This window comes from Mytilus trossulus, chromosome 1, assembly GCF_036588685.1.
Source record: "Mytilus trossulus isolate FHL-02 chromosome 1, PNRI_Mtr1.1.1.hap1, whole genome shotgun sequence".
Taxonomy (NCBI): domain Eukaryota; kingdom Metazoa; phylum Mollusca; class Bivalvia; order Mytilida; family Mytilidae; genus Mytilus; species Mytilus trossulus.
This window is the reverse complement of record NC_086373.1, coordinates 70,400,380-70,423,120: the sequence shown is the minus strand read 5'-3', so window position 1 is coordinate 70,423,120 and position 22,741 is coordinate 70,400,380. Positions and strand designations below refer to the sequence as shown.

Sequence of the window (22,741 nt, the reverse complement as noted above, 5' to 3'; positions counted from 1 at the left end):
AGCAATTATGTTCAGCAAAGTAAGACCTACAAATAAGTCTAAATGATCAAAATGTTCAGTTGAACCTTTAAGGAGTTATTGCTCTTTATAGTCAATTTTTAACAATTTCTCGTAAATTTTTGTAATCTTTTACAAAAGTCTTCTCCTCTATAACTATAAAGACAAATTTAACCAAACTTGTCCATAATCATCATTAGGGTAACTTGTTTAAAAAAGTGTCCGATGACCCCGCCCACAAAACAAAGGTGGCCGACATGGCTAAAAAAAGTACATAGGGTAAAATGCAGTTTTTGGCTCATATTCTGAAACCAAAGCATTTAATGCAAATTTTACAGGATACAACTGTTGATTAGGTCAAGATCTATCTGCCCATAAATTTTCAGACCAATCAGGCATTCCGTTGTTGGGTTCCTGCCCCTGAATTAATAATTTTCATAAATTTTGGCAGCTTTTGGTTATTATCTTGTATATTATTATAGATAGAGATAAACTGTAAACAGCAATAATGTACAGCAAAGTAAGACCTACAAATAAATCAACATGATCAAATGGTTAATTGATCCCTTAAGGAGTTATTGCTCTTTATAGTCAGTATTTTACAATTTTCATAAATTTTGTAAATTTTTGTAAATTTTTACAAACTATTTTACACTGTAAGTTACTACTGGGCCAAGTTCATTATAGATAGAGATAATTATAAGCAGCAACAATGTTTAAATATGCACAAATACCAAGGTGAGCGACACAGGCTCTTAAGAGCCTCCAGTTTATTTTACCTTATACATGTATTACTAGTACATGAGGTAAACGGTAAATAATTGTATATCTCTTTTTAGCTAATAATAGTTATCAAAGGTACCAAGATTGCTAACCTGATCCGAAGGGCCAAGTAAGCCTTTCTCATCACTTGGCGTCCGTCTTCGTCCGTCGTCGTTAACTTTTACAAAAATCTTCTCCTCTGAAACTACTAGGCCATTTAACCAAACTTGGCCACAATCATCATTGAAGTATCTAGTTTAAAAATGTGTCCGGTGACCCGGCCAACCAACCAAGATGGCCGCCATGGCTAAAAATAAAACATATGAGATAAAATGTAGTTTTTAACTTATATCTCTGAAACCAAAGCATTTAAAGCAAACATTTGCTTGTATTACTACTGGGCCAAGTTGATTTAAATGGGGATAATTGTAAGGAACAAGAATGTTCAGTAAAGTAAGATCTACAAACACATCACCATCACCAAAACAGAATTTTGTCTCGAATCCATCTGTGTCCTTTGTTTAAAATTCACATAGACCAAGGTGAGTGACACAGGCTCTTTAGAGCTTTTAGTTTTTAATGGTAAAATTTCAGTGAGACGGTTGTCTCATTGCGCCAATGAAAGCTTCACTGCCAGCTGAAGCTCGCCTCTGGTAAATTCAGGATTTTCTCGCCGCTGTGGTGAAGACCCATTGGTGACATTCGGCGTTTTTTTGCTCTTAAGTCGGTTGTTGCCTCTTCGACTCTTTCTCCATTTTCATTCTCAATTTTATTTTTCTGATATATTGATAATCAATGCGCTTGTATACTTTGTAATTATTGATGTTGGGATGATTCACGCTGTCTACACTAGTAACATGCGTATTTAGTTAGTTATTATGCAGTTTCAATCTGTCACACTTATGTCGTATAGATCGATATATTACGGTACAAAGGGTTTACAAGGTACGTACAACTTTTTATTGTAGCTCGAGGCTGAAATTTTGTTGATGGATTAGTTTTTTCTATATTACAGTATTTGAACTTTTTTTTTTAATGTAGGTATGTTTTTATAAATATTGATAATGTTTAGATTTATAAAGCACTGTAGGCATGTGCACGCATAATGCATATTATGTATATTTGCATATTGTCTGTTATACTGGGACGTAGCAGCACTTGACTAAATTCTCATCCTTTATCATTTTCTTCTTCAATGGTCTTCAATTCACCCTTAACTCCATTTAAGTAAAAAATAGTTAGAAATGGTTTGATTCCTCAAATTGACACGAAGCACAAAACACAGATATATATGTATATATAGCATGATGGCAACTGTAGCAAGAACCGATGTAAAACTGAAGACTAGTTCAACTACAATTACTAATAAATAGATAATATTCTCCGACACTAAACTATCAATCAGTACACATCCAACAAATTGAGTATAGAGACGTCATACATATGAAACTATATATACGAAACTTGAAGTATGACATGGGCATGCACAGTGAATTATAAGGGATCGGTAATTCAGTTGTAACAAAAATGGACGAAGGGCAGAAATAAAGGGGACCTGAGTTTTTTGGGAGAGGACAAAAGAGGTAATTTATTTCGTTACTTCAGATGGCGGGGATAATTTTTTTTTTTAAATTTGAGCCATTCTGTATTTCAAACATGCAAATTATGATATCTAGTTTTTTTAATAGAGTCAATGTACTGATACTAATTCCCTAGCAAAAATGTCTGTATCAGTTGAGTCATATAATCATGTAAACAGACAATGTCATCGAGAGCATAACCGACAGCCCAAGACCACCAATTGTTCTTCAACATAGCCTTTAAACCATAATGTATATAATCTGTGTGTTTTTTGGTATTCTATTTTCAGGATAAACACCCTGTCAAGTACGCTTTTTTATATATGTATTCTGCTTTGTATCAATCTTATGAGTTAAGCTCTTTTCGAATTATTTTATAGTTTGTTCTAAAAGTTGTATATAGTTACACCACTGATCTAGGAGTGAAACTTTTTTAAACATCTTTCTTTGTTTTATTTTTTTTTAAATTCTGATCTGCAGAGGCGAACTAAGCATGGGGCACACCCGACGTTACAAGCCCCCAAAACATAACAAAAGACATTATTTTTCCTCCCTCGATCCCTGGGCGGCTCGGCGCAATTGTTAAGGTCACAACCTTACTTTATTCAATTCTTGGTTTTCATCATGTTGCTGAAATTGAATGAAAATAAAAAAAAAGAAGATGTGTGCCAAAGAGACAACTCTCCACAAGAGACCAAATGACACTGAAAATAACCACTGTAGGTCACCGCACGGCCTTCAACAATGATCAAAGCCCATACCGCATAGTCAACTATAAAATGCTCAGAAATGACAATTGTAAACCAATTCAAACGAGAGAACAAACGGCCGAATTTATGTACACAAAATGAAAGAAAATATGTAGCACATCAACAAACGACAACCACAGAATTACAGGCTCCTGGTTTTGGACAGGCACATACATACATAATGTGGCGGATCCCCACCCTCCTCTAACTTCAAGTTCGTTTTGTTCGACCCTGTATTGACAGATTATATTCTCGGATAGATTTCTGAGTCCACACTAAAAATATCTCCTTTGTTGAACTCATGCATTATTTTCTAATGTTGATAAAAAAAATAGAATTCCAAGCATTACATTTTTTCAATATAAAAGCATAGGTATTGAGAAATGTTGGGGAGGGGTAAACTATTTTGTATTTGGGAGAAGGGCTTTAACATCTTCTTTTTTCATAGTGGGGACTATAATCTTACTTTTTTGTCAGCTCCTTGCTGTAGTAGACCTGTCCCTACGAGCATGATTTTTAATTTTTTTGACCATTAAGAAACGCACATATTGACATTTTTGTATACTATTTCTTGCACATATGTTCCATTGCATATGTGTACATATATTGATTTCCCTGACTAGGATTTTCCTTCAATCATTTTGTAGATGTTTAATTTGAATAATGTTAGGAATGCATGATGATAATAAAAACAATATAGAACCAACAAACGGTTTCTAAGAATGCTTGAAAACTCTTACATAATGGTTAATCAATCTCACAGTAACCATTTATATTATCTGTTTTCATGAATACTTTTTTTTTTATTCTTTTTAGTTTTTAGCACTTAATTTTATAAAGTTTTAAGATACTTAAAAATTATGGAAACATGGAGGAATAGAGTTGCCTTGGTAACTGGGGCATCAATGGGTATCGGATATATAACATGTAAGAATCTAGCAAAACATGGTATTAAAGTTGTTGGCTGTGCAAGATCTGCAGAAAAACTGAAGGTGGGTGTCATGTTAAAAACAATTAAACAGATTCTCTAGTATGAAAAATAAAATATGTGATTATATCAGAGTTGATAAAAATAGAAAATTGAAGTTCAGTGCAAACAATGATTCAGTTTTTTTAATCCAAATAATGTTCCCTTGCGTCTGTGAAAAGCATACGCTAACGAAACTGTTATTTCATAATAAAATTTGGCTTGCTCCCTTCCTACTGCAGATCAATCAGAATTCGGATCCAATAGAAAGAAATAGCAAGCTGGTATCAATAAATAGAGAGCCGTGGTGTAGTGGTTAATGCATCGGACTACTAACACAAAGGTTCCTGGTTCGATTCCCGTTTGGGATGAAGATTTCAGGAACTCAATTTTCGGCTCTCCCTTGACACCATTTGCGAGTATGGTCTTAAGGAAACGATGATAGTCCGTCGGAAGGGGACGATAAATGGCTGACCCGTGTTAAGAGAGAGCCATATCTCTTGCACGTTAAAGACACCCTTGTAGATTTCGAAAAAGAGTAGGCTAATGCCGCTACAAGGCAACACTCGTACCCGCAAAGTGGAAAGGGATTAATATAAGTTGCAAAACTTGTTTCTTAATCCACTCTAAATAAATATATTTAAACTAATAAATAGATATAGTTAATCAAACTGATATAAAATGTCTTATTCAATCGTAGTGTTCTCTTAATTTACGAAGATTTTAAATACAATACATAAATCAACGTTTTGACTTTTGTTTCTATTGGTTACCTAGTTATTTACAAAAAGCACATAGTTAAAAAAAAACCTAAAAGAGTCGTCACATAGGAATAGAAATGCAGACACAAAAGCATTAATGTCAAACAAGGGACAAATTAACGCTTACATCTAGAGACCTGAATTATATTACATACAAGACTTAGTGATAACAACCTATTGAGGGGTATACTAGTATGATGTCAAATATGCTTTATACGAAATTTGCAGGTATGATCTGATACATGAACCAGTATTTTGTTGTTGTAAATATCAAAATATACCCCTAAGAAGAAAGCTCGATCGTCTGCCTCCCAATCAATCCCAATAAAATCGTCGTTTTAAATTGTTATGACTATTGATGTTACAAATATAAATCCAATATGAAGAAAATGGTCGTGCGTGGTGTTGAAATATCACAGTAATAGAGGAGCGTTGTTTTTTTAGTCGTTGCTTTTTCATTTATTTATTTAAAACCCAAACGTTGAAATCAAGTTGGTGAAAGAGACTTTTGTCTTTGCAATTCCTCTATTGTGGTGCCTTTTATTGTCAAACGTTATCCCGCTCTGAACTCGGTTACGAACTGTTTTATTCTACCATATAGTGACCGCCTTCAACAAATTGAAGATTATGTCACAGGAGGAAACTTACAACATTTATTTATACAGTCTTTGTTTTTAGTTCAGAAAAAAATCCACCCCCCTTTCAATTTAAATGGTTGCTCCCTTTGTCGAAGACAAACGGACAACGCCATGACAGAAAAAAAAATCAACGAAAAAACCCAACAGTCAATAAAACACAACACAGTGACTGACCACCACGATTCACATGCATGCAGTAAGACAAAACGGGATGAAAGGAATGATAAGCAGATCCTGATCCATATGTGACACACTTCGTGTTGTTCATACAAGAACAAAACATTCACGACGGTTCTCATTTGCCGTCTGATGATGTTTTCCGATTTAATTTAGAAACAGACTATTTGTGATACATTAAAACGAGTTTTTTTTTAGTTTAGTTTTTTCTTTTTATCGAAAATCAATGTCGTTTTGATTTTTTTGAATGAATTCTCATAATAAGCGGTCGGTGATTAAATTATAATCAATTAACCATGTACAGTGTCAGTTTTGAAGGGTAACCACATGTTTAACTTTTTTTTAGACTTGTTATAAATATACACCTTTCTGCCAATGAAAGCGTTTTAAACGCAATATTTTTTTCTCTCTGTTCACTGTATGCATGGTAGTGTTATAATTTGACACATATCACTTAAATAAGATTTAGTGTGATGTCACTGATGTGATATAAAATTTATATACCGTGACTACGAAATTTGAATCAATAATTTCCTAATTTTCTAGGATTTAGAAGAACAAATTGTAGAAAATGGTGGCCAGTTCCTGCCAATTATTTGTGATTTGCGAAAGCAAGACGATATCATGGAGATGTTTGAGATGATAAAAAAAAGATGGGGCGGTGTTGATATTTGTATCAATAATGCTGGATTGTCACTGGATGCTCCTATTATTAATGGAGATTTTTCTTCATGGGAAAACATGTGGCAGGTGAGTTTATCGTTACATCGGTTTGTGATCGACAAGCAATTTCTTCGTTATATAAGTTATTATCATTGTAATCGGCAATTAAGCCATTGCTTCTTGTTGGCGGTGACCTTTTCGTGGGAAAATTTTTGTTGGTTATATATATAGGGTATAACTGAAGCAATGATGACTGGACCCCCCCCCCCCCATTTTTAAGGTCAGTCAGCCCCCTCCCCCCCGTGGGAAAATTTTGGTTGGTTATATAGGGTATTACTGAAGCGATGATGACTGGACCCTCCTTTTTAAGGTCAGTCAGCCCCCCTTTATGAAAAGTTCTAGATCCGCCACTGGGATTTTGCAAGTATGTTAATCAATATATAAGTTTGGTTAGTGCCGGCTCTGATTGCCATATCTTAATTCAAACCATTCTATAGAAATGGTTATTTTACTGGCACCAGAAAAATACAGAATGTGTTGCCGGCGCCGGATTTTTTTTTATTTTTCTGGCATAAGGTAAGTTCAAACTATATTGTTTACACATATGCAATTCAAATAGCGGAGTGCCTTTTATTTAAAAAGCAAGTTTAATCAAATCAATTTTTTTTTAATTTTGAAGCTATGCAATCATGGTAATCGACTTCATTATATTGTATAATATTTTATCAAATTTATGATTCAACGTGATTTTTTACAGTTAAACATTCTGAGATTCAAGCTATTCTTTTGATGCGTGTACATCATGCAACATGTAAGACTGTCATTAAATTGAGTTGTTTGTTTTATATCAATGAAAGTTCGCTCGATTGTGTAGCTTTTTAAATTTGAAAATAAACACAAATACAAACACGACAACAAACTGGACAAAAATACTAATCCCGTTAAACATCGAGCAAAACAAAACAAGATAGCTATCATAAAAATAATCGAAAAGGAGAAAAAAGGTTGTCTCATTTTAATGTAATGTTTAGGTGATTTTTTTTACTTAAAAACATTTAGATGTATTCAGATGGGACAGAAATGATTTCATGCAATTACTTTCTCGCCAAATACAACGTTTCTTCAAGGAATCGATGATTACCGAAAAAAAAAAGAACTACAACTGCTACGGTATTTGTTTACTATAAATTTTGGTTTTGATTATCTATGCAATTACTTAGGCATATACAACTGTACATTTTATATAAGAATCGCTATTTTTTTTCAAATCATCTGTCACTAAGTTATACTCGTTCTCAGTCCATAGTTTCAGACAAAGACGTTTCCTCCAAGAAACATGTAGGGCGGAAACATGTCTGATTTCATTTTGAACCTTTTAAAATTTGAAAATGAACAAAACAACTACGGCCGTAAAAAAGAGTGATGATCAAATACAAACATTTAATACAAATTGGGCCACAGATCATTCCCGTCGATGCACATGTTTAATAAAGCAAAAGAAAACAAGAAAGCTATCATAAAATTACTCTATAAGGAGAAAAAAGGGTTGTCGTTTGAATGTTACGTTTTGGTGATTTGTTTACTTTAAAATATTTTGACGTATGCAGATGTGACAGAAATGATTTCGTGCAATTACTTTCTCGCCAAATACAACGTTTCTTCAAGGAATCGATGATTACCGAAAAAAACAAACTACAACTGCTACGGTATTTGTTTACTATAAATTTTGGTTTTGATTATCTATGCAATTACTTAGGCATATACAACTCGTTCTCAGTCGGTCCGTGTAACACTTATCAATTAAAAGTTTTAAAAAGTTTTGAAATTTTAGATTTTTGGAATTTTGATCAAAGTTTTAAAATATCAAAATTTCAAATTGTGTTAAAGTTTTGAAATTTTGAAATTTTAACCAAATTATTAAAATATCAAAATTCTAAATATCGTTTATAAATTTGACAGTTTAGAAATTTGACCAAACATTTTTAAATACTAAACCTAACGCGCAATTTTGATTATTTCACTTTTTGAAAGTTTGATTTTTTAAATATTTGCTTAAAATATCAAAATAGAAAAGAGGCAATAAGAGGGATACCTGTAAAAAGCGAAACGAAATAAAAGAGGAACGAAGCGAAGCAATATGAATTAAAAACATACTGATACTTAAAAGTTTATGTATGAAATAAAACGGACAGTTGAAAGCGGTGAAAAATTGGATGACAAAATTAATATTTCTTAAAAGAAGATAATTCATTTCAAAACCAGACGTACGGCTCTGATATTGACCATTTTACCTGCTGGTTTTTCTAGCACCCATATTTTAGGAGAAACAGGAGTAACAGTAAAAACTGAACAATTTGCAGTAGGTCAAATAGTATGGTAATGTTGAGCATGTATATACATTTTCTACTAAACTCTAAGCCATAAAAAGGCCCAATACACGATGTATTATCTCTTGATTCATTTTTTTCTGTTTTGCTTTACGACTTCTTACTTTCTGCAATCATGTTGGCTAAAGAATATATCATTTCATGTACAGAATGAAAGATCATCTTAAACGTTTTTATCTGTTCTTTGTAAGTTGATTGCCCTAAATATTCAGCTTTAAGCGTTCCGTAAGGAGGTCGATCAAGAAAAGCGCTTCATGATACTGAATGCATGGTTTAAGGTTGTGCTAGACCACAGTGTGGGAGGTTTTTAATATAATTTTTTTACGCTGAAATTAAAACGGTAATAGGATCCAATATCAGCAAATTGGAGCCAAGATACTGTTACAAGGTATCTACAAAAACTCATCATAGATGGATACCAGAATATAAATTTTGCCGATTTTTGCGCCAGACGCGCGTTTCGTTTACAAAAGACTTATCATTGACACTCGAACCAAATTAAGTTCAAAAGGCAAATAAAGTCAAATAAAATTGAAAAGGCCAAATAAAGTAAACTTTTAAATCCAACGTATAGCTCTGGTTTTGTAAAAGTTGAAACCTTTCATATCATATATAAACGTATACCATAAACATTATTTTCACGAGCATTCATATTTATGTAATAATTACCGCTGTACTACATTAGGCACCCAACTTGCATTCATGTTTATGTAATAGTTGCTGCTGTACTACATTAAGCACCCATCTATCCAGTTGTAGGTGTCGGCATTTTGAAAGTTGAAAATTGTGTTCAAAAGTTTTTATCAGCGATAAATGGTAATCTTCTGTGGAACCAATATTTAGATAGTACCTGTTTTTTACTTGATACTACCACTAGGGGCTTCGATAATGATACATTAAAATATTCTGATCCCTAATTTGATGATATAATATTCTGTGCCAGAAGAGGACAAAAGAAAAATTATCCATGCCTTTAGTGTTAAATTTTGAACCAGACAAGTTGATTGAATGCGATGAAAAACTTAATAAAATTGTTAGCGCTTCGACAAAACAACCTCACCCCACTTTTAAAGTTACATGGTTGCTACCTTAAAGACAACGTTTGGACTGGTTATCATACACATAGCTCCATTATAGGTTCTAAATCAACCACTGTTTTATTATAGTAAACAAAAGGAATAGATTTTTTTGTATTAAAGGATATTAATGTCCCGTATTTGCATTTTGTTATTTGGGTATTTTGAAGTTATCGTACGACAATCGACTTTTAACAAACTAAAAGTTCACATGTACACCCAGTCAGAATGGGGCGTGCAAAGAGAAGCCACACTGTCAGCTGCATGATGGATTTTTTCCATTTTTGGCCGTAAACCAAAAAAAAAACAGTACAATGTTAAACGCTGAATTTGAAGTAAAGAATTCAAATACGGAACGCTGAAACTGAAATTTGAAATTCAAGCAAAATAAGAACGAAACAATTAAAGAGGTGTTTGACCAAAGTGAAGTTAAAACATATTTAAATCCATCTATAAGGTCTACTTTGTCCTAGGAAGTTGAATCTTAAGTTTCTTCGTAATTTTTATGTAAACAACCTTTTTTAAATTATCGATTTTTTGTTGTTGCCAGTGACAAATATTTCATGAATGTTCCGGAACAAAACAGCAATAAATGCAACAGGGAGAGAGTGTGCATACTGAGGACATATAAAACCTTTCAATTAGTTTAATTGTGGTCTGGAGCTGGCGTATGACAGTAACTGCTAGCCTTTTTTTGTTATTTTATTATCATTGTCATGCATGTTAATTAGTTTCTTAGTTTGTTTCCTATTCTGACATAGAACTTGTATTTCCTATTGAAGTGCGTTTTACTGTTCGTATAACTGTGTGTTTTTCATTCTTTATTGGCTAGAGGTATAGGGGAGGGTTGTTATCTAACGAAACATGTTAAACCCCGCCGCATGTGTGCGCCTGTCCCAATCCAGGAGCCTCGACTGTCCTTCTAAGTCTTGTATGATTTTGATTTTAGTTCATTGTTATGTACGGAGTTTAGTATTACGTCTATAATTGCTGAACCAGAACACTTTTTTGTCTAGTAGGGGCTAGCTGAAATACGCCTAGCACACTTGAACTTTTATTGCGACGCTATATTTAAGTATTCCTTCCGTATCATTTCTTGGAACTGAAATACATCATAAAAGGAAATATATTGTCATCATGCAATCGATAAACAAGAAAGGAAAACGTTTTAAGTTGTATGCCAGCCCACCGAAGCGCTTTTTCTGGATCTACCTTCATCAGGAACGTCAAAAAGGCGAATAATACTGTATGGTTTACTGCGAGTTGGTCATTTTTCACTGATACTTCTAAATGTTGGGCACTGGGAACACAAAATAGCTTTGCATTATTTATCTCAAACGCTAACCTTATATAAGAGATTTAAATTAACGTAGTTGATTCCGGTTTAAATAGGTTTAATTATTATTTTTTTTTTGATAGATGCACAACCTTAAAATTTCAGGATACTGTTATCCCATGTGATGTCTAATATGTTTCATAAAAAATACCCGACTTCTTCTTTTCATTATTTATTTTGTTATTAAGAATGATTTGATATATTCCATGCTATTTATTTATAACTAAGAATAGTTCCTTTCAGAGCCGTGTTTACATCAGTGATTACAGGTACCCCCCTTGTCGCCTCTTTTCTTTTTTGATATTTTAAGCAAACATTTAAAAAATTAAACTTTCAAAAAGTGAAATAATCAAAATTGCACATTAGGTTTAGTATTTTAAAAGTTTGATCAAATGTCTAAACTATCAAATTTATAAACGATATTTAGAATTTTGATATTTTAAAAATTTGGTTAAAATTTCAAAATTATAAAACTTTAACGCAATTTGAAATTTTGATATTTTAAAACTTTGATTAACATTCCAAAAATCTAAAATTTCAAAACTTTTTAAAACTTTGAATTGATAAGTGTTACACGGACCTCAGTCCATAGTTTCAGACAAAGACGTTTCCTCCCAGAAACATGTAGGGCGGAAACATGTCTGATTTTATTTTGAACCTTTTAAAATTTGAAAATGAACAAAACAACTACGGCCGTAAAAAAGAGTGATAATCAAATACAAACATTTAATACAAATTGGGCCACAGATCATTCCCGTCGATGCACATGTTTAATAAAGCAAAAGAAAACAAGAAAGCTGTCATAAAATTACTCTATAAGGAGAAAAAAGGGTTGTCGTTTGAATGTTACGTTTTGGTGATTTGTTTACTTTAAAATATTTTGACGTATGCAGATGTGACAGAAATGATTTCGTGCAATTACTTTCTCGCCAAATACAACGTTTCTTCAAGGAATCGATGATTACCGAAAAAAAGAACTACAACTGCTACGGCATATGTTTACTTTAAATTTTGGTTTTGATTATCTATGCAATTACTTTGGCCTTTACAACTATATATTGTTTATAAGAATCGCTATTTTTTCCCAAAGCATCTGTCACTTAATTATACTCGTTTTCAAGTTCATAGTTTTCAAAGACGTTACCTCCCAGAAACCTGTAAAGGGAGGAAACATTTATGATCTCATTTTGACCTTTTTAAGTTTGAAAATGATCAAAACAACTACGGCCGTAAACAAAAGTGATAATCAAATACAAACGCTTAATACAAATTGGGCCACAGATCAATTCCGTTGAAGGACATATATAATAAGGAAAAGAAAACAAGAAAACTTCAGTACCGTTAAATTACACTATGAGGAGTAAAAAGTTTGTCCTTTTAATTTAACTTGGTCTTTAATTTAACTTGGTGATTTGTTTATCGAAAAAACTTTTGACGTATTCAGAGGTAATATAAATGATTCCCTGTCATAACATTCTCACAAATACAATTTTCTTCAAGAGCTCGCCAATTGCCAATAGGAACTGCAGCTACAGAATCAAATAAACTGAAAAAAGCTCATACGCAAAAAGAAAATTTATATCCATAGTGCAAAACACAGTACAATATCTTACTGGCAAACCACTAAGCTACAAAAAATTAGCAGACACGAATTTGCCAAAACAGAAAGATACGCATTCACACAATTTTTTTTGTAAAATCACATTCATATCATTTGAAGAAGCTTTTCCCAAAGAACTAAACATCTATCTGGTATAAATTTCCAAAAACATGTCCATTAATTTTGTAATATTCCTGGTCTTGTATCTTCATTATTATTAATTTTTTTTATATTTCTTTTTTTTTAACAGTAAAATGACCCTTTGTCTTATAGGGACAATGACTCCTTCTGTAGCCATTTTTGTACGAACTTTTCAAAGTTCAATTGTATCAAAACTACAGATATAATGAATAATAGAGATAAGCCATTATGTACATTTTCCAAGGGGAAACTTGATGCAAAGCATTATTTTCTATTGTTTTAGTTATATATATAGCACGGCTCTTACGAATTAAGATTTTTAATGCATCGAAAACGCGTAGCGTTTGAGTGCATTAAAAATTTTAATGAGTAAGGCGTGGCTATATATGATTTGTAATATGACCAATGAAAATGCTATATTATCATGATTATACAGACATTGAAAATGTTAATTATTACGGCGTGGCCAAAATGACGTTATTCCCGCTAAAATTCTGCACGAGCTCTTGTCTGTCTAGAAGCTTAACTGAAATGTCGGAGGCAATGGTTGATTTTAAGGCGACGATTAAGAAAACTGTGTTCTCTCTCAAATCTCCGAACAAGATGCTACTGGAAGATTTATAAGATTCATTGGTCGAAACAACAAGACTTTAGGCAATTTACGGCTGGATAATAAAGATATCAAACCCTATGCAAGAGGTAAGTGTATACATATTCAAATTATTTTAAAAAAAATACATGTTTTTAAAACGGCAATTACTGAATTAGCATATCACGTTTTATGTATTTTTAAACAAAAGCCGTGACAAATTTGTGTCAGGCTAAATCGTATAAACTTGTAGAAATCTGAAGACTCCCACATTAAAAGCATGTGGTTGTCTTTTATTTTCACTTTGTCCGTCTGTCCGTTTGTTTGTTTGTCTGTCCATCCCTCCAAACGGATAGTTATTTTGGGCGCTTCATCTGAAGAGACAGGATGGGGTTGCTGACTGGCCTATATCATTTTCTGAATCTTCAGCTGTTTCCACTAAGATATTTAAAATTTTGCCGGTGGGAGACCCTTTCTAACTATTCAGTCGAGTTTTCTAGTTTTTATATGAATTTTAAACTTATTAATAAATACCACTTGTTATTTCTTTCTGTTTCTATACATGCAACATAATTTTAGCGGAGGAAAATACATTTTAAAGTTCATAATTCTTCTTTTGCAGGTCAAAGATGCATAGTTGACTTCTAAGAAACATACTTGAAGGCAATTGGATCTGGCGTATTTTATCGCAAACCACTTATTTCTGATGTCCAAGATAAGTATCGCTATGGAAAGTCCGCGTTAGGAGTGAACAAGTTGAATGGGTTATACGTGAAATGTGTGATAAGGGGGGGGGGGCTTCGTTGGCAAATTGACCGACCACTCGGGAAAAAGAACACTTGCTACTGCGCTATATCAAGCAGGAATAGATGAGCAACAGATTATGGAAAGGACTGGGCAACGCTCTACGAAAGGCGTTCGAACATACAAGACCGATTATGAGACTGGTTATATATCCGACATGAAGATTGAATTAATATGTTGCCGAGTTATTAACTGACTAACTTTGAATTTGTTTTATTTAATGTAAAGCATAACGGTGGGCTTTTATATTTTTTCACTTGAATGTATAAATTACAGTACTAGTAATTAAAATTTCATTTTATTCAGTTTTTGCTATTTTCAGAGATATTCCATGCGAGGTTCTACACAAGAGTTTAATTTTAGTGCGAATTTTAGGGAAAAAAACACACACTATTCTCTTCTTTCAAGTAAAAGAAGTTTGTTTATGTAAAAAAAAGAGGTGGATCCTTACTGTGCACTTTCAGTGAAGTTAATGCACTGCTTTTTGGCTCCTCCCACCAATGGTTTTCTAATGGGAGATTGTTGAATAATTCTACGACAGTGCAATAACGTTCAAATCGGGAAGTTAATGCACTCCTTTCCAAAACATCAGATTTTAAAGCACACAAAAGATCAAAGAAATTAGTAAAAATCATATTACAATTGCATTTAATAGAAAACCATAGAAAAAGAGGACTTTGTTGCAAATAAATCAAGATTTTTTATAGAAAATCCACAGCCTTTATCCTTGTACTCTCATATTTTGTAATTTGATAGATTAAGGATAATTGCATGCAGTGCTAGCATTGATTTCCTTAAAACAAGTTTGTAAATGTAGTTATTTAAAACAAATATAAATATGGGCAAAATCAAGTACACCTTTAATATTGGATGTGCTGACTTTAGCGACTCAGCACAAGGTTTTTTTGGAATTTACAGGCTGCTTAGAACTTTTTGTATAAAAATCTTGATTTATTTGCCACAAAGTCCTCTTTTTCTATCAAATGCAATGAAACAGTAAAAAATAATTCTTTGCATCAAGTTTCCCCTTGGAACAATGTTGAATATATACAAAATGGCCTATCTCTATTATTCCTTGTATCTGTAGTTTTGATACAATTGAAGTTTGAAAAATTTCAGTTTGTACAAAAATGGCTACAGAAGGGCTCATAAACCTTAAGGGATAACCCTCATTTTGTGGGTTGTTCCCAACACGAACACAGACATATGCAGGCAATAAGCCAAATATAGACTATCATAATACTCACCATCCCCACCTATGGTCAAAAACTGCATCAAACACAGCAACTCAAAATAACCAATTACTTAATAAATGGCAAAAGAAATATTATACCATTTTTAGCACTGCCACGATTCATTTTTATCACATCTTCTTGTCCCTATAAATAGGTTTTTTTTGTATCCTTTTGTCGCTTCTTGCATAAAGCTGCTTGTCACTTATTATAGTGCCAGAGACTACACTACCAGCATGTAGGTACATGTATGTACTATGTATACTACCAACCAGTTCATTCTGGATGTTTCTGCCACAGTCGATTACGACATACCTTGATAATATTTAGAATGAATAGAGCAAAAATATTAAAAATGCAGGAAACAGATTACAACTTAAAAAAAGTGCAGGAGGAATTTTTCATCCAAGCCCCATCCCCCCCTCCCCCCAAAAAAATAGAATAAATTAAAATAAATAAAAAATAAATCAAATAAAATCAAATGGTTGCTCCCTCATTTTAACCTGTTCTTCTGAATGCAGACAGTAACCTTTCTGTGACTGCTATATAAATAAATTTAAATTAAAAGAGATATTTCAACAATCTTAAGTTAATATGATTTACTTGATTTACACAACAATAAAGATAAGAGATTAAATTGGTACTTAGTGTCTGCCTTTGACGAATATCTGAGTTACATGCTAATAGAACATGTGACATTACTAGAAACAATAACTTCTCTACCTTCATGAGAAATTTGGAATTTGATAGGCTCTATAAATTAATGCGTCACAAAACTGAATATGATGCATCAATGTGACACTGAATGCTACATAACTTAGACTAAATATCTTAGAAACCCAAGTAATTTGAAAAACACCTGCATGGAATTTTAAACTCTTTAAAATTTTAAGTAAACTCTGTATTCAATATTAACTATCTGGTTTAGAATTTCTTGTGTAACTGTTTCAGACCATATGAGTATTTGGACCGTACCTGTACGGTCCGACCATACATGTACGGTCGGACCGTATGGGTATACGCGTACTGTCCAGCTGATCCTACATGTTTTGGAATCATATGGGTTAAATTTAAACAAACATTTATCAAAATCTTTATCTTTAGTTATGCAAATTGTTATTATTACAAAATAGATGGATAAAGTGAATACACGATCAATTGTCATTAAATATTTGTTTAATTGTATGTCCGTGAATTCTATTGTCATGGTGTTACTGTGGCCAAAGGTGACACTTACTTCTAATAAAAACCTTGTATTTTTTTATTCAATGAACATACTGAGCTGCAATTAATGAATTACTGGCCTGCAAAATACAGGAGATTAAGAGATTAAATAAGCGTGATCTTTTTAAATAGTTAAAATATCAAGTTTTTATGTCAAATGCTGTTAAACTTTTTATATTAATTGGAGATATAAGTTATGTTGATCTGTTATACATTTGTATCTAATAAAGTTGACCAACTTCTTAATATCAGTCAGACTGTACGCATACTGTCCGAACGTATGCATATTTTGAAAAAGTATGTATACGGTCCAGACCGTATGCGTATGGTCCAAATACTCATAAGGTCTGGAACATTACCATGGTAACTGGCTCAATGTCAACATTGTATCTCATAAATCCCTCTTTACCAGTGATCTTTAAAATTAGTCTCACATGAATTTGTAACACCTTCTACCTTATGAACTCAATTAATACTAAACCAAAAATAATTGGTTATTGCCATTTGTAATCCCTTGTCATCCCAGTACATATTGGAAAGTCATGGTCCGATTCATTGCTTTTGTGATTCTACTCCTGTTTTAACGATTTTACATTTATTATCCCTCTTTCACTGTTAATTCCACAAAGCAATACACACAATACCAACTTTATTATAATGTTATTCAATAATAATTCTTATATCATTTGCATATCTTTAAATACTTGAATTGGATTGGTCAATTAGATTTTTCTCTTGGTTTACACTTCGATAAACCATGTTTCCGAAACTACTTTCGTAATCTATTTATGCCCGATATACATTCTTGCAGGGATACTGGGATTTTCAGCAAATTGAGATTATATAATAATTGCATAACAGTTGTTTCTATTCTAATGTAAATAGAACAAAAAAAAAATAAATAAATGCACAAAAGCGTTAAAAATATAAAAGATTCAATTTTGAAAAAAATCCACGAAATTTCATGAAGGATTTGGCGAATTTCATCATGGCAAAACACAACGTCATACGAATGAAAATGTTCAAGGGAAAGACTATTTCGTTATGTGTTCGCTTCAAATTTGGATAATATTTAATTGAAATGAAGTTTTTTGAGGTAGGTGCTATTTCATTTTAGATTCTGTTGCATTTGTCGGACATTTATTGTTTTTAGAACGTCAAGATGGCAGCGTACTCTCTTACTCACAAGCTTGACATAAAAGCTTTTATTCAGTTTGTGAGTTTATAATCGCCCCATGAGTTTACTAATCAATAACCTCTAGAAAAAATGTGTTTAATTCTATAATAAATATTAGAAAGTTGTCAAAAAGCTGCTATTATTCTTGTTTTGAATAGTTAATTGAATGACATGTAAAGTTAAGGTTGTTATTTATATTTATGTCTTTCTAGGTGAATGTGATGGCTCTATGTCTTTGTACAAGAGAGTCTGTGAAAATGATGAGGGCCAATGGAGTTGATGATGGTCATATCATTAATATCAACAGGTGAAATCTTTATGACAGGTGTAGTTTTAAATCAAATATTAGGTTGATATAAGAATTATTTCATAAACAAATAGATACTTTAACATTTCTTTATCATATATACAGTAATAATATGGGATATGTAAATGATATGATGCACATCTATTCTCTGGTCATTCATTATTGAAAATCGCAATATTTTATTATAAGTAAAACATTCAGTGGCAAATATAGTCATGTGTTTATTAAAAATATACAAGCTGAGGATGCATAAAGATAATTCTCTGAAAAATGAACCAATGAAAATATAAAACCTGAATTGTTTTGGTCAAACTGTATTGTATTGTATTGGTGCTTTAAGTAGATGCTGTTTGATTGTCATTCACAGAAATGTGTAAACTTGATCATTCCTATATTCAAAGTTTATCTGGACATCGCTGTGGCAAAGCACACTTTTATTCAGCTACTAAACATGCAGTGACTGCATTAACGGAAGGCATTAGATGGGAACTTAGAGAAATAAACAGTCATATCAAAATAACAGTAAGTTTAGCAGTATTGTCTTTTAAAAATGTTCACTATAAAGTTAAAGAATAATATCTTCTACAGATCACAGTGGCTTCCAAAATGACTGACTTTTTTGATAATCATGATACCTTTTTTTAGCTCACCTGGCCCAAAGGGCCATGTGAGCCTTATGCCATCACTTGGCGTCCGTCGTTGTCCATCGTCTGTCAGATAAACTGTTAATAGCAAAAATGTTAAGCAAAGTAAGATATACAAATACGTCAATTTGACCAAAATTGTCAATTGACCCCTTAAGGAGTTATTGCCCTTTAAGGACTTTTTTTCACAATTTGTTCATCATGTTGACCTACTTTAAAAAATTTTCTCCTTTGAAACTGCTGTATCAATTTCAGCCAAACTTAGGCTAGATGAGTTTCAGAGTATCTAGTATAAATTTTATATTTTATTTCCTTGTATGTCAAGAAACATAGCTCCTATGGCTAAAATAGAACATAGGAGAAATGATTTTTTTTTTGCTTTTGAAGAAAATAGGACGATTCAAAGAACATTTAAATAAATTGAACAGCCAAAATAATCATTGATGAGAGATTTAACCAAAAAAATTAAGGTGAGCGATTCAGGCTCTTGAGAGCCTCTTGTTTTATTAATGAGTGTATTCATATTTTTGTTTAAATAAACTTCAGTCACTCTAATCGTTCTCATCATTTACTGAACTTTATTTTGTGATTCATTTGATTGTATAGCTCAAATTTTGGGCACCTTGATTGGTTAATAAAATATCATGTGTCTTGTTCACCTCACATATCTTCTGGATTTTATTTTATTTTATTCTAGTCATTTATTCACACTTATTCATGATTAATAAATAAGCACAAAACTCACATACCGTGCTTCATTAATCCATATCGAGCATCTTAGATGAGATATTTACAATAAAAGAAATAGTCTTATTCAAAATTTTAGATGAATGAAAGAATATATATTTTTCAGTAATATATACACTCCAGCATGCTGTTATTGTCTGCTCTTTTGTTTTATCAACACATTTTGTTTGTAACACAGAGATCCTTATAACATATATTTTATTTTTTGTTACAGAGTATCAGTCCTGGTTTAGTGAAGACTAACTTTGCCTATACTGCAGTTGGAGAAGCAGCAGCTGAGGAGTGTTACAGTACAAGACAAAGTCTAGATCCCCAGGACATCGCCAATGCTATTGAAACAGTTCTATCTTACCCATCACATGTTCAGGTGAAATAATTTAGTAGTAAAACAAAAATGAGAATTTGAATGTTTTTGTAAGTTTCTTAAAAGTTAAAAGAATTAAACCATAATATTCTATCAGAGACAAAGTTGTTTATATATATATATATTGATCTTTGGATATAAACATTATATCATTCCCTAATATTCTCATTATTGCTTTCTGTAGCAAGGACTTTAAAATTTTGGCCCTGTAAGTAAAACAGAGAAAATTGCCATTATCTGTTTGTTGTGGTAAAATTAAAAAAACCCAAATAACCTGTAAAAGGACAACAACACATATCTGGAGTCTAGTTTGGGCTGCTTGTCTTAGCACAACTATTCTTATGCTTGGGTATTAAAAACTGTTCGACATACCCACCATCCATAAATGATGCTAGATAGCCAGTTATTACATTTGTCTTTATAAATGCAACTGGTATATACCGATTGTAATGATGCTATGTCATTACTACAATGGCTTCCATTTTTACAAGTAATAAAACTATTTGGCATAATGGAGAGATAACTTTGGAGAAGTAGACTCCTGACTTTTAATAATAGTGCAAGGAGACTAGATTCATTCATTTCTTTTTGTTACATGAATTTGCAAAGTTGTATCTAAATATTTACATGTATAAGTATTTTATTCTTAAACTTTTGTTTCCCAACATAATAGAAGAGTCCAGGTTTTTCCCCCAGAGAAAGGTGTATTGTACTTAATGTCTAGGTTTGCTTGCTATTTTACTTAATAAAGCAAGTATGCTTGTTAAAAAATGAAATTAACTTAGAAAATATGGAGTTCAACCCTAAAATATCCTTTATTTTACAGGTTAGTGAAATGATGATTCGCCCAACAGAACAAGTTGTGTAGGAGTATTACATGAACAAAATACATTATAATAAAAGTGAAGATACAATCATATAGATTAAGCTCATTGAGAATGTTTGACTGTTTGGTAGTAAACTATAAATAGAAGAGACTCCGTGATATTGGTTGAGAACTAGTAGAAACTCCAAAAGCAACATATACAGTATAAATGTATGAAATAAGTGTACCTTCAGATTGTCTAATCTTCAACATCAGAAATGTAGAGATGTTGAAGTTAAGGGCTTTAACTGGATACAACATACAGGTTATGCATTACATTCATATGCTAGCTTGATATATGATTAAAAATTAGTGTTGGGATCTAGAGAAAATGTTTTGTTTTTGATTCTTTTCAATGAATACTTCGCCTTCTTAGTACCTGTATTGCACACAATGCACATTTAAATCGTTTCCTCATAACACTGTAAATTCATCTCTCTGACAGTAAATGAATTGAAAGCTTTCTGTTTTGTTTATTCAAAAAGTCAATTTTTGATGAAATCATACACATTTTATTTGGACCCTTTGAACCTGAGTGTTAACCAATTAAAATATGGGACCCAAAGTCAAAAATCTAAATACACATTTAGATTCAGCATATATATATATATATATAATAGAATCTTAAAAATTCAACACTGGAATTGGTGAAGAAACTAAACAATTCATCAAAGTTTGAGAAAAGTATTGATTTTTACCCCATTTTATACACCTGTATTATGATATAATGTTATAAATTTTAAGTTTCTGAGTTATGTTATTTTATTCATAAAAATGGCGTAATTTTCCAGTTTTTCTGACAATGCTTTCAGCAGTTATCGTGAAACTCCCTTTAGTTTTTCATAAATTTCTGATATGACATTGAGAAGTTATTGAACTTCATTCTTTTAAAAAGAATGTGTATCATGCGCTAATGGCGCAGCTACTGTGAAAGTACTTTAATTCGTGGGTATCAATTATTCCCAGAAGGTTCAGACAATAATCTCCAAATATGAATTCCAACGTACTTTTTTTTGGTATAGGACCTTGTGCAATTTCATAGAGATCAATAGATTTTTTTCTCAAGTTATTGTTCAGGAACTCTTTGTTTTTTCCCCACTTTTTAGTCCCTTATTCCCAAACAGTTTTGGTCATAACCCCTCATATTCAGTCTCAAAAGAGGGACGAAAGATACCAAAGGGCAAAGGGACAGTCAAACTCGTAAATCTGAAACAAACTGACAACGCCAGGGCTAAAAATGAAAAAGACAAACAGAAAAACAATAGTACACATGACAAAACATAGAAAACTAAAGAATAAACAACACGAACCCCACCAAAAACTAGGGGTGATCTCAGGTGCTCCGGAAGAGTAAGCAGATCCTGCTCCTCATGCGCCACCCGTCGTGTTGCTTATGTGATTACAAATCCGGTAAATAGTCTAATTCGGTAGGTCAAATTCATGAAAGGGAAGGGGATTGTAGTTACGACATAAGGAACATATCCGATATCATTTGTGAAACGGTTATTCCATAACGGTCAACCAACTCGTGATGGCGTCCGTAAAATTTACCAAGGGATGATTTCAACTTCACCATTTGGAACTCTTGGTTTAATAGCTTCCTTGTGAGCAGTAACCCTCTATCAAGAAAATCATGATAGGAAATGCAAGCACAGGAATATCGTATCAATTGGGAGATATATACCCCGTATGCAGGTGCTGCTGGAGTGTTGCTACTTAGAAATGGAAAGTTCACAATTGGAAAGCTGAAATCATCTCTTTTGTCGTAAAGTTTTGTCTTCAACCGACCCTCATTGTCAATTTCTAGATGTAAGTCAAGATATGAAGCCGACTTAACTGTATCTGTAGTATTCTTTATCTCCAATTCGATGGGATAGATGAGATCCACATAGTCACCAAATTTTGAATTGTTTAGTGAAAGAACGTCATCTATATAGCGGAAAGTAGAGTTAAA

At 32.5% G+C, this 22,741-nt stretch overlaps 1 protein-coding gene across 1 annotated transcript; it reads left to right on the top strand.

Annotated features, from left to right (window-relative positions):
* Positions 1 to 1,627: 1,627 nt before the first annotated feature.
* On the top strand, positions 1,628 to 21,390 carry LOC134683332 (dehydrogenase/reductase SDR family member 11-like). The gene is made up of 7 exons (XM_063542567.1): positions 1,628 to 1,704; positions 3,905 to 4,080; positions 6,178 to 6,381; positions 18,073 to 18,167; positions 18,569 to 18,689; positions 19,773 to 19,925; positions 20,749 to 21,390. The coding sequence occupies exons 2-7, from the start codon at positions 3,949 to 3,951 to the stop codon at positions 20,788 to 20,790; spliced, it is 747 nt and encodes a 248-aa protein (XP_063398637.1). The 5' UTR covers positions 1,628 to 1,704; positions 3,905 to 3,948; the 3' UTR covers positions 20,791 to 21,390.
* The last annotated feature ends 1,351 nt before the right edge of the window (positions 21,391 to 22,741 follow it).

Excerpts from the sequence above, each read along its gene's own strand:
- LOC134683332 (XM_063542567.1), top strand. The coding sequence starts at position 3,949 with ATGGAAACATGGAGGAATAGAGTTGCCTTGGTAACTGGGGCATCAATG. Across the intron at positions 6,382-18,072 it reads CATGGGAAAACATGTGGCAG|GTGAATGTGATGGCTCTATG; the intron begins GTGAGTTTATCG and ends ATGTCTTTCTAG. Across the intron at positions 18,690-19,772 it reads ACAGTCATATCAAAATAACA|AGTATCAGTCCTGGTTTAGT; the intron begins GTAAGTTTAGCA and ends TTTTTGTTACAG.